A 12,433-nucleotide genomic window follows, 5' to 3' on the forward strand; every position below is an offset into this window, starting at 1 on the left:
AGAGACACCTCCCAGTTTTACAAAGAAGCCAATGCCTTTGTTAACAATGCTAATGGTCAAAGACAGTGTCCAGCGCCTGGGCTCTACTCCCCAAAGCAGGGATACAGGAAGGGATCCCTCTGCTGATCCCTCCACTGGCCTCACATGAGCCCCTTCCTCCCATTCAATGAAACCTAGATGCATCCTCCATCCTCTCCAGGGTAGGCCAACATTTGGGGAAACTGAGGTCCAGAGAGGCAAAGGGCCTCCCAACACACAGACCAGCTCCAGATCCACCTCTCTTCCATCCACCTAGCTCTGGGGCCTGCTCCCCGCTGACCTCTAAGTCAGTCCTTGGCTCGGAACTGGTCACCAGGTATAGAAGGTCCAGCGGGCAAGGGGAGCTGGGACTAGAAGCTGTAGGAAGCAGGGCAGTGGGAGGTGGCCATGGCTGTGAAGCTGGGGTGGGTGTGGGAGCAGGCAGGCGACAGGACTCCAAGAGCTTTTGCCCAGTCAGCAAGAAGCGCCAGCAGCTGGCGGCCTTGGTCCCAGAAGACATGGGCCCAGTGGGGGAGATGGGACACTGGGAGTTGAGCCAGTCCAGCCCTCCGAGGCATCTCAGAGCTTGGGCCTCTTCACCCAGACACACTCTCCCTCACCTCCTTCCGCCCTGACCCTGGGGTGCTGCCAAAAATCATTGACCCATGTGGGCAGGAACGTGTTTCTGCTCCCTGCCTACTCCAGCCTCCAGGCAGATTTGTCAACACAGTGCCAGGGTCTGCCACAGCCACTCCAGTATGGGGCTCCATCTGCCCGGGATGCCCTCAGCACTGCTACGCCTGTCACCTGTTCTACGGTCTGTGCTGCAGCACCCTCCTCTTCAGGAAGCTCCCCTGGCCAGCTATCTATCTGCACCATCCGGCACCAGTTCATCTGCATCCCGCTCAGGTAAAATCTGATTTTCGATGACCTTTACATCTGGACAAGGCTGAGCACAGAGGTGACGTCCTCTGCAAATGGCCGGGACTGGCCAGGATGGACACCCGCAGACATTGTTGGTCCCCTCGATGCCCCACCCCCTCAGACCAGGCCCAGACTCACCATATCTCATCTCGGTGGTGAACAGGTCATTGCTGCTCCCCGAGTGCAAATCAGCCTCCGCAGGTGGGGCCGGGCCCCCAGGCACCAGGGCATTGGATAAGGTGTGGGCAGCTGGAGGCCCTGGAGGTGTGGTGGTGGCGGGGCTGGCCCCAGCCTCCCCAGGGCAGCTGCACCCTGGCTGAGCAAAGCCACAAGCCCTGCCTGCAGCGCGGCCACACTCCTCACTCCAGCGGCAGAGCACGCCACAGGTGAACTGGCTGGAATTGTTGTTGTTGATAAGCAAAACCTCCACAAAGCGGAAGGCTAGGGCAGCGGGCGCCAGCAGCCGTGGGGCCTCGGAGGGCTCAGCCGACAGGCACAGCTGCACGAAGTTCTTGTCGAAGTGCAGGAAGGTAAAGGGGCCTGAGCCACCACACAGCTCCAGCCCCGACGCTGCCTCCTCCTCCTCCTCTGGCCGCCCCACCTCTGATTCCGCCTGGGCTGCCGCGTCCTCGGGACCAGGCCGCAGGCAGGTAAAGTTGACCAGGTAGTGGTCCAGGGGCAGCAGGCGGGGGGCAAAGTGGGTGCACACCTGCTCCTGTCGGTTGAAGCGCAGGTAGAGGGAGTACTTGGTGGGGTCGGGGTTCTCCAGGGTCCAGGAGCAGCCCGAGGCGATGGTAGGAAAGAGGTCCTGCAGCGAGAAGGCCCCGTAGAGCACGCCCGAGGCCAGGGCGGAGCAGGCACTGGGGGCAGGGTCGAAGGCCGTGGCCAGGCGCAGGGACAGAATCACAGACAGTAAGAGGGGACAGGCTGGGGTCATCCTATGTCCCTTGCCCTGTGGAAAAAAACAGAGATCAGCGGAGCCCAGGGTCAGTCAGCAAGAGCTCTGAGGCACCAGAGTGCAATCACAAGGAGTGGGCGGGGGAGGGGAGGATGGTCTATCTGTATGACCTTAGACCAGGCAGATGACCTCTCTGTGCCTTGGTTTTTCTGCCTGTAAAATGGCTGTACTTATCTCATGGATCCTACAAAATTGCCTATCTCATCTACCCTACAAGGGCAATATGAAATAACTTAGGGAATATTTCAAGGGGGAGCTGGAATCGTAAGAGCCGTAGTTATCACTACCCCCCCACCACGCAGCCCACCAGCCAGGGGCGTCTGGACCTGACATCCCCATTCAGCCAGCCCTGCCACCCCTTTATCCTCCAGAGCTGCCGCTCTCAGTCGGTGTGTCGTGATCAGCTGTGCGGAGTGCCGTGTGTAACCCGGCAGTCAATGTGGTGATGTTTGACAACCATTTGCTTTTTTATAAATCAGCGCGATTCAAGGTTATTCCCGGAACAATGTTCTCACTCATTCCCTTCACTGAGCAAGAGAGGAAGGGGTGGAGTGACTGCCAGGTGCCAGGAACTGTGCCGAACCCAGCCATACCTGAGGAATAGAGGCTATTGCCAGTGTGGATGTCATGGGTACTGCTGCTGTGGGAACGAGGAGAGGAGAGAGACACCCGGCATCAGTCCAGCTCAGCCAGCCACTTGCCGGCTGGGTGAGTCTCATGAACCTCAGTTTCCTAATCTACAAAATGGGCACAGTAATTCCCATCATCACCCCCTCTTCCCACCTTCTCCACAGGATTGGCTTCCTGGGCCTGGCAAAGGGCCTGCGTGCTCTCCTTGAGGCTCATCTCTAGGCCCTTAAGAGGGAAGGCCAGTCTGTTGGCTTCCTTCTGTCAAAGTGCTATTATGCTCAGCTGATCTCCCAGCAAGTGTGAATGCACTCCAGGCAAGCAGAGAACACACAGGACCCAAGGTGCACCCTGCAGGACACTAAGGCTAAAAGGCAGGAACCACCTTCCCACCGTCAGACCAGGGCAGAACCACGGGCCACTCCCACCCAGATTCTACCCCAATTCCCAAAAAATGCAAGACAGGCACAAATCTAGATTAGCCTTACTTCTGTCCAATTCTAAAGCAACCACACAGACTCCCTCCTCCACCTCCCTGCCGCCACACAGCCCACAGGTCAGCATGGACCCATCTAGTCCGGAGCTTCCACGTTAGAGAAAAGATAAGGCCACCTGTTCAAGATCACAAGAAGGTGGACTAGTTAGGACTGGAATCCAGGACCTCGGCTCCCCACCCCCAAGCCCACCGGAGCTTCTTGTGCCTTCCCTTAGCTTATTGCTTGGGATTCAGGACAAATGGACAAGTGATTCCTTCTGGGAATTCAAATCACAACCATAGGACAATTCACAGGTGTGGCTGGGTTTTCTAAGACACAGCTGCTCCCTGGGGACAACTTTCCCCAGGACTGTTCTAAACAGTCTCAGGAGCAAGGAACAGAAATTAGAGCCCCAGTACTCCAATCCTGCTGCAGCATGCACAGAGCTCTGGACGCGACTTTCCCCGCATGGGGCACCACTGAGCCAAGCCCAAACCCCAGTCAGAGACAGGCACCTGTCCTTCCCCAACCATTCTGGAAAGGCTCACTCATTGAAGAGGAGCAGCCTCACCCTCCTCCAAAGACCAGCAGAAGCCAGAAGAGGCTCCCGTCTCTACCCTACCTTCCTCTGCAGAGCTGAAAAGGGGCACTGGAGGCCTGGCCTTCCCCACTACAATCATGCCTGTCCCAAACTGTGCAGCCCACCCAGGCTGCTGTGGCAACCGGCGAAGCTAGAGGCTGATGATGAGTGACATCCAATCCCCCCCGCTGCCCCCAATTATTTTTAAGCAGGCTGCAAAATTCAGGCCATGGCTACAGCTCAGCAGAGGGGAGGTGGGGGCTCATTATAACTGGCTTCCCCTCCCCCACCTAGAGCAAGGCAGGGAACCTCTTCCCCATATATACCTCAACAGACCTGGGCTTCAACAGACTTGGGCCCAGAGACACATACATACACAAAAGCACGCATGCACAGACGTGTGTGCAGATAAGCATTTACAGTGTTCTCCACATGAAGACACACATGCATGCAGGTATGTGGCAAGCTCAACATGTGACCTCGTATGTACACAAAGGTGCACACACCACGCACACAGTGAAGTCAGACCACTGCATACATACAAAGATGTGTCTATTCCCACATGTGGACACACACAGGTGGTTGGCCCTGACATGGTATATGACAACTAGGTATTGAGCAGGACCGCCCATAGCCCCTTCCCTGTGCTGGGGAATCACAGAGCCCGGGTCCCAACTCCTGGACCTCTGCTGCTCCCAGTTCATCAGGAAACACTAAACTGGTCCCTGCCAAGGTCTGGCTCCTCCAGAAGGAAGCCACCTGTACATACTGGCCAATCCCCACGTCCACTCAGTCTCTTCAAACCCACCCCAGGATTCTCCCCTGCCCTCAGGGCATGGCCTTCACTGCTCCATAGCTCCTACCTCACCGTGAGACAGAGGATGAGGGGCAAGCGTCTTACATCTCTACCCTTCACATTAAGGGACAGACTCAACTGAAGCTGGGTCACAGCCATGACCTTATTCAAGATCTTGAAGTGTGCAGATGTGACCGGTCCTCCTATGAGCACTGACCCAGAGCCTGCTCCCAGGCAGAAGTCTGGAAAGGATCCCAGCCTCCCAAGCAGCCAGTGATTATTAGCCATGCATAACTACCTGGGCCTCAGTTTCCCTCTCTGGGGAATAGAGTGTCATCACTATCCCGGAATGACGCATGCCTTCTCCTTTAGCCTCTCCAACACACTGCCTGACCCGGCCTAATGAGTTCTGTTCCTAGTCTCTTAGGACCATGCTGATAATCCTCTCACCTAAAGTCCAAGGCCTTAAGCCAGGGGAAGCCAAGAGTGACACTGTCACCTCAAAGCCAGGAAGACCACAGACCCTTCCAAGGTACAAGCTAGGAAGCAGAGGCCAAGGTTTGCTCTAAGGCAGAACTTCCTGGGTCAGAAAAGGCTGGTGGTGAGGGTCAAAAGGCTTCAAGACCTTTCTGGGCTGAGATGGGAGAGGAACAGCCTGGAGTAGTTTCAGTCTAGGGGATCCATTTCTCAGTTAAGCGCCCCAAGAATTCCCATGAGTTCCTCTCTGCCTAGGTTCAGGAGAGAATGGGGATCCTCAAAGACCCCACAGGTCTGCCCAGCCTCGGGCTTCCATCTGTACCAAAAAGGAACCCAAGGGTTAAGATGCCTGAGGGTGAAGATCAGCAGGGGGTGGGGCACCTCTGGGCCGGCTGTTAGGGGTCCCCGGGATCAGATCGACTCTTGTCTACCAGGGACTAGCTGTGAACTCGAACACTGGATGAGGAGACTCGAGCGCTCTGGCCCAGGGTGGGGGAGGGGCGAAGTGCGGGGGAGGGGGCACAGCGACGAGCACATCCGTCGCGTTTATCCACCTGGCAGCTCCAATTCGCGCGCCCGTCACTCATCCTCAGCCTCACGGATGCCTGCCACGGGGCCTCCGGGTCTTCCCGCCCGTGTTCCCAGCTGGAGGTAGGGTGCTCGGGGACCCCTCTCCGCTGGCACCCAAGGAGGCGTTCACCCTCCATCCTGCCTCTCGAGCCAGGGGGCGGGACCGAGGGAGCGAGCGACCCGGGGTGAGGCCAATCCCAGAACGAAGGCAGAGAGGGACGCTCAGGAGGCCAGACGCACACACCGAGGGAAAGGCTAGCCGCGCAGACGGGGACCAGGGGCGGCCCCCGGGGGCGGGGGCGCGCGGGTGGCAAGGGAGGGGGCGGTGACTCAGCCGCCCTCCGCCCGCCTCCCCGGAACTTTGCAGCAGCTGGAGCGGTTGCTACAGGAACCGAAAGCTTTTGTTCCCCGGTAGTCAGGGCTGCCCCGGCGGGAGGATAGCTCGGAGGTTGCCACTCCCCGATGGAACCCAGGTCCGGCCACACCACCAGAAGATGAATAACCAACCACAACGCCACGGGTTCGCGTCTCTTTCCTCCTCCTACTGAAGCACTCGCGTCAGCTCTAGGCTTCTCCAAACTCCATGGCTCACAGGCCAGGTGGCCCCTAACTCTGACCTGCAGCGCTAACTACCCTAGAAAGTTCCTGGCGATGTCTGATCTCCAAGGGTTGGGAAGAAGGAAGGGTTCTGTATCTCAGAGTGGTTGGTTTTCCATATGGGCCACCTCTAACGAACTGCCTACCTCTGAGCGCCTTGTCTCATCGGTATACTGAGTCTACTTTCTTAGCCTCTATACTGGAATCTAGACCTCAGAGCCCTTGGCTTGGTCTTCATTGCTGCCCCTATGACCAGGGAGGATCCCGAGGTTGCAGAGCCAGAGGGGAAGTGGGGGAATCTAGCAGTCATAAGCTTCCTAGACCCTTAGGGGGTTAGAGGGAAGAAGGTATTTTCTGTCTTTATTATTCTGAAGGTGAAGGAGGTACAACTGTTACGTGTTCCTCCTTGGGATTAGTAGTGGCGAGGGACCTGACCTTGGCTTTGAAGGCAAACCGCACAAGACATCATTATCGAGTATTGATAGGCACTCCATGGTACAATCTGATTTCATTCCCCAGCAACTATAGGGGGCAGTGGTCACTGACCCATTTTATAGAGGATCAACTGAGGCTCAGAAAGGTTAGGGAGCTTGTCCAGGTAACACAGGTTTTGAACCCAGATCACCTGATCAAAAACTTAGTGTCAGCTACTTACCTTCAATAGCTGGGGGCTAGGCGGAAGGAGAGCAAAGACTAACTAGACCCTCCCTTTGTGTTACAGAAATGCCTGCCACTGACACACACCCTAAACGAGACCCATCCCTTCCTGAAGAAAGATGGGGGAGAGGACAGAATGGGGGAGTGAGGAGGCAGAAGGGAGGAGAGGAAGATTGCCTGTCAGTCTTGGTCCCTCATCTCCCCAGCATCACCAGGGCATTCCCAGTGCGGTGTCCATGCTGACCCCCACTCTCCAAGCGCCTGCTCTGTCCTGAGTCAGGTCGATTTGTTCACAGCCTCCTCACGTCCAAGACAGATAGAGCCTACCTTTGCCCCTATCTTGTGAGGAATGTGATGGGGTAGACAGAAGCTCCCTAAGGACATCCACTCAAGCCCAAGAAGCAACCAAAGCATTCCAAAAACCGGGGCTAGTCCAGATGTGCCTGGTGCTCAAATGGCTCTTGACCTGCCGCTGGGATGAGCCCTCCATCCAACACCATCCTTCTCCATCCCCAAAGCACGTAACCGTACAACCAGGGTTTGGGTACCTGGCCTCGCCCACCAACCTCATCTCCCCAGGGACTTCCCAGCGTCAGTCCCGCAGACACCTAACGCTTGGGTTGCGGAAACCCAGGGTTGTCCGCGCGAGAAGGGGCGGTGGGTCCCGGGCTGCGGGCAGGGGGCGCCAGAGGACGCCCAGGGGCCGGGCAGGCAGCTGGCAAGGCGGGCAGGCAGGCGGCATCTCTCGGCCCGGGCGCCCCTCCCCCCCGCGGGCAACAGACTGGTCGCCGGTTCTGCACTAGCCGTGGCGCGGAGGATTTCCCGCGGCTGTGCCCTCGGACCAAGCCGACTGCAGGAGTGGTCGCCAACTTCGCAGCCTACAGTCCCCCAAATCATGACAGCCCCCAGGGTTGCAGAAGAGTGCGTCTGGTGCCTGACTCTAAGACCGGTGGTGGGAGGATAGGGATGGGGGGGGCGGGGGTTCCGGCCAAAGACAAACGCGGGAGTCTGCCGAGGGTCCGATGGAGACCTCGGCCTGAGGAAAGGATCTTGGAGGAGCAAGGGGGACACGGCCCCAATTCCAGGCTGAGGGGGAGGGGACTTGCAGCAGAGATTGGAAAGGGAAGGCGGGACTCTGGGCAGATATGGGGGAAGGGGTACTCGGGGCAGAAATAGAGGGGAAGCATGGTCGCCGTGCAGGCGCGGGGGAGGGCAGTAACAGACATGGTTGGGGACCGGAACGACTAGGGGCAGAGTGAAAGAGAGGTCCAGAGTCCGGCGGCCAGACGAGGAGAGATGGGGGAGGGGGGACAGCCGAGCTGCAGGTTGGAGAGGGGCTCGAATTAAGACCGGGGGCGCACTGCCGGGATCTTGGCCGACACAGGGCAAGACTCGCGACAGCGGTGTGTCAGACTGGGTCAGGATTCTAAAGGTGGGGGACTTTGACATAGACGGCAAGGGGTCGGTCCAGGCTGGGGGAGGGGGCAGCAAAGGGGCTCGCGGGAGACTAAGGGGGCTTCCGCCCAGGGCTTGGGAGTCCCTTCTAAGACAGGGGTTGAGTGAGCTCTGGACAGACTCAGTTCGGGCCGGAGAATTGAGCAGAGATGGGCAAGCGGAGCACCCCGAGTGCGGGCTGGTGCGGAAACTCGGGACCGCGCGCGAGGGCTCGGTGCGGGGCCGGCTGGGGTCTGGGGCCGAGCACTCACCTGGGCGCCGTCAGCAGCAGGAGCGGGGGCTGGCACTGGTGGAGGCGGCCGCGGGGCGCAAGTTTGCCATCCCTAAGGCGGGGGCCGGGCCGGGCGCAGGGCAGCTCGCCGCAGCCGCGCCGGAGGCCCGAGGCTCCGGCTCCGCCGAGCGGCGGGTGCAGAGCAGGCGCCGCGGAGCTGCACCGGGCGGGCGGGCGGGCGCCGGGCCGGGCGCGGGCTCCTGCCGCCGCCGCCGCCTCCTCGCCGCGCCGCCCCCCGCTCCCCGCCCCGAGCACCGCCCGCGCCGCGCGCCGCCTCCTATTCGCGGGCGGCGGCCGCAGCCCCAGGCTCTGATCGCCGGTGCCGCATCCTCCTCTCTGTCTCCCAGCGCCGCTGCTGCCACCGAACCGGATTCCTCCGGCCGCTCCGGCCGCTGCCCGCAGCGCGCGCCGGGCCGAATGACGGCCGAGGCGGGACGCGGCGCCTGCGCGGGCCGGGCCCGGGAGGGGGCGCGCGCCGGGCCGGGCGCGAGGAGCCGCGGGAGAAGGGGCGGGGGGCGGGGGCGACGCGCGCCGCCTCCTGTTAAAGGGGGAGCAGCGCCAGCCGAGCCAAGCGCGCCCTCCCCCTTCTCACCCTGGGCCCCAGGCGCCGGCGCGGGAGAAGCCCGGGGTAAGCCCCCGCCCTGCCCGTGACCGCCTGGACCGCAGAGTGAGCCTAACCGCGATACCCCTCCAGCGATACCCCAAGTCAGTGGCGTCTAGCGCAGCCAGGGTCTCCCGAGCTGGGGAGGCTAAAGCATTTTCTCCCCCTCCCCAATATGCAGCGCATATTGCTTGTCCCTGAGCATGCAGGTGCCACTCGTGCACTGAACTTTGCATATGCATACAGGTGCCCTGCGTGTGCACGGCAATATTGCCTGGCTGGGTGCATGCAAATGCTGCACATATGCATAGTGCATTGACATGCGCTCAGTCCTGAATGCATGCTGCTCTTTCCTTGTGCCTTAAGAATATTGTATGTGTAGAAGCTCACAGGTGCTACATGTGTGCAGAACGCTGTGGGTAACTCGTATGTAAAAATAACACATGTACCCTGCAGTGTGGCATGTTTACTGCATACTCTGGTGTTAATTGCTGCGATGTTGCATGTCCCTAGGCACGGGGATGCTACACGTGTGCAGTATGTTACATGTTTTCCCAAGTCTCTTCTCCCACAAGTGCCTTTCTCTGTGCCAGGGGCGCCCCCATGTTGCATCTGTTTATGTAGAAGCCACAGAGATGCACAGACCCACCCCATCCTGGCTCTGTGCCCAGGAACAGTTGGGTGGGGCTTAAACCCACATAGCTCAGGCGGTACCCAGAGGGATGTCCATGGCTCAGGGCCTCTGGTCAGGAGGTTTGTGGCCTGGGCTTGTTGCTACCAGGAAGGTGGGCCGACTGGGGACACACCACAGCAGCCAAAACAAGTAGGTTAACCCGATGACTCGGGACAGAGAAGCCAGCAGGGGGCAGCTTTGCAATGAGGGTGGAATGATTTCAGGACATACTTTGGAAGGTTGGCACACGTGCAGGGGGCCAGTCTGTAAAACAAGGTGGTCCTTGGCCCGTCCATTGCTAACTTCGCCTTTCCCCGGTCACTCAAGTTTTATCACCTACAGATTGTAGTAAGATGAGAACTTCCCAGAGGAGTTACCAGAAACAGGCAAAGAACTTCCCTCTGTCCCTCCCCTTGAAGCAGTCCTGGTGACATTTGTTGTGACTGATTGGGAGACATTATCCACTTTAATGGAAGGAGGTAATAAGGGGTGATGAAGGAATCTCAGCAGTCACCTTAAGGGAATTTACGAGGCTATGTGGAACAGGGAGGGTCTGGGCTTACACCTTCCCTATGCCTGTGGGAGCTCTGAGGAGGCCAATGCCTTAGGCCTAGCACTGGCAGGCAGAGCTCCCAGAATCTTGCCAGGCATCCTCAAACATACCCTGGCATAGTTAGAAGGCTCAGCTGCCACTGTGAAAGCTGAACCAGGCTGTCCTGGCCATCTGCAAAGCACTGACAGCCACCCGATACAGTGGGAATCCTGGGATCCTTCCCTACTCAGCTCCTGGGAGAAGCAACAGAGTTGCTGGGAGCCTTGAGGAAGTGGACAAAAGGGGGGAAAGTGATCAAGACACCTACTGCCCACAAGTATGCTCCAGCCCCTTCCTCTCCTACACTGAGTCTGCCTCCCTCTTTATGAATATTCATGATCATTTGCATGCCAGAGACCTAGCACCAAGAGAAACACAGGCAGGTCTCTTACAGATGTGGTGCAGCTGGATCTCCAAAGCCACCCTCTTCCTCTGCTCTGAGAGCTTCAACTGGGTAAGGAGTGATGGAAGGGGCCTCTCCACATAGACAGGGTGTTAGTTATCTGTTTCTCTGTTCCTTCATAGTCTTCTGGCTTCTTGACCTCATGCCCTAGGAAAAACATGGTGGGATGCGAAGAGGAACTGTTGAGTCGTTGGTATTCCATACCCCTGGGGTTCACAGGAAGAAGTTAGGAAAGCTGAGTAAAAAAACAGCAGGACTTTTCAGGGGCTGTACAGAAGCTGTCTGGACTAGGACAGATGTTGGGAAGGCTCTCCCTATATCAGGGCTTCTGCCACCTGCTTTTCCAGGAGTCCCTGCCCTTCCAAACTCACTCTGGTGATAATGCCACCCGCCCGCCCGCCTGCCTGCCTGCCCGCCCGCCCAGGAGGACTTGGAGTAATTACAAACTGTTTCCATATTCAAATCCAGCTGGTTGAAGAGAAATTACTTCTCTGAACAGCCCAGGCGGGGGTGAGAAGAACGCATCTTAGCCCCAGGAGAGACCCCCCTCCTCCCCCAGGGAGCCTGAGGCTGAGACAGCCTGGGAAGAGACACCATCCAGAGCTCAGTCACAGAAGGCCTGGGTAGAGAGGAGGGCCATCCCCTGTATCCTCACACTCTGAGCAAAGGACAGTGACCCCCTAGCTCTCGTGCCCCATGAGGGTCTGTTCTGGAACCTCTAATGAGATGAAAGGGACCAAACACACACGGACAGTAGGAGACCAGGCTTCCTACCCTGCTCTACCTCTATGCTGGGTGACCTTGAGAAAATCCCTTCAGCTTTCTGGGCCTTTGTTTTCTCATCTGTGGAATGGCGTAAACCACAAACCATCTCAGCCTGGGATCCGGGAAGATCCAGAGTATGGATTAGCAAGTGTTGGGCCCTGAGGAGAGGCCTTTTACAATACCGATCTGCAATGAATTCGTATTTTTGTTAAGAATAACCACCACCAATATCCCAGCTGGGAGGCAGCACACCGTCAAAGCCAAGACCATGAGGGCAGCTCATGAGAGGATGAGGGTCAAGCAAGGGAGCTTCCTGGCCTCGCCCGCCTGGCCTCAGCCTCGCCTCCCGCTGGGCCAGAGCTGCTATGCTTCGTTGCCCTTTAAACAGATGAGAAAATGTTCTTCTTCCCTTCCCAATGATTTATTTGGCCCAGAGCCTAGGCAGGTTTCCTTCCAGTCGAGGAGACCCAGAGTGCCCCTCACTCAGCCCCTACTCACCCTTTGCCACCCAGCCAGGCATTCCAGGGCCACCCGTGTCCAGGGTACCAAAGTCTTCTTCCAATCCCACAACCACCTGCAACACCTTTAAGGAACTCACATGTTCCCCCAAAATACCCAAATCCGTTCAACAATCTTCTCACCAAGATCTGCCCTAGCGCTCATGTGCCTAACACCCCCATGCTGGGACAGGGTGGGGGTTAATAGGTCCTGGAGGGCTATGCTGTGAAAGGCAGACTGTCTTCTTGATTGCAGGGAGTCCTGAATGTCTAACTAAACAGGTTTTGGGTTCTTGGGTAATCTGGGCTAGGTGGTTTTTTTTTTTGTTTGTTTGTTTGTTTGTTTTTGTGTGTGTGTGTGTGTGTGTGTGTGTGTGTGTGTGTGTGTGTGTTGGAGACTGGGGAGAGAAGGGAGGAATTAGATGTCCCCTCTCCAGATCTTCCCAGAGAATCAATAACTGGTTATGTGCAGTCCATTTGCACAGTGCCCCCATTC

The 12,433-nt window shown here is 57.9% G+C and overlaps 1 protein-coding gene across 9 annotated transcripts in view; it reads right to left on the bottom strand.

Annotated features, from left to right (window-relative positions):
- The window catches only part of Adgrb2 (adhesion G protein-coupled receptor B2), a 29,964-nt gene extending 28,076 nt beyond the window's left edge, over nt 1-1,888 (bottom strand). For 5 of the 9 annotated variants that reach the window (XM_038333685.1, XM_038333683.1, XM_038333684.1 and 2 more), the window contains exon 1: nt 1,081-1,879. In XM_038333685.1, coding sequence (XP_038189613.1) covers nt 1,081-1,879 — 799 coding nt within the window. Of the gene's footprint in view, nt 1-1,080 lie in introns of all 9 variants that reach the window. The other 4 variants (XM_038333689.1, XM_038333688.1, XM_038333687.1 and 1 more) reach the window with 1 other exon arrangement.
- Between the last annotated feature and the right edge of the window lie 10,545 nt (nt 1,889-12,433).

The sequence above is a fragment of the Arvicola amphibius genome, chromosome 6, assembly GCF_903992535.2.
Source record: "Arvicola amphibius chromosome 6, mArvAmp1.2, whole genome shotgun sequence".
Lineage (NCBI taxonomy): Eukaryota > Metazoa > Chordata > Mammalia > Rodentia > Cricetidae > Arvicola > Arvicola amphibius.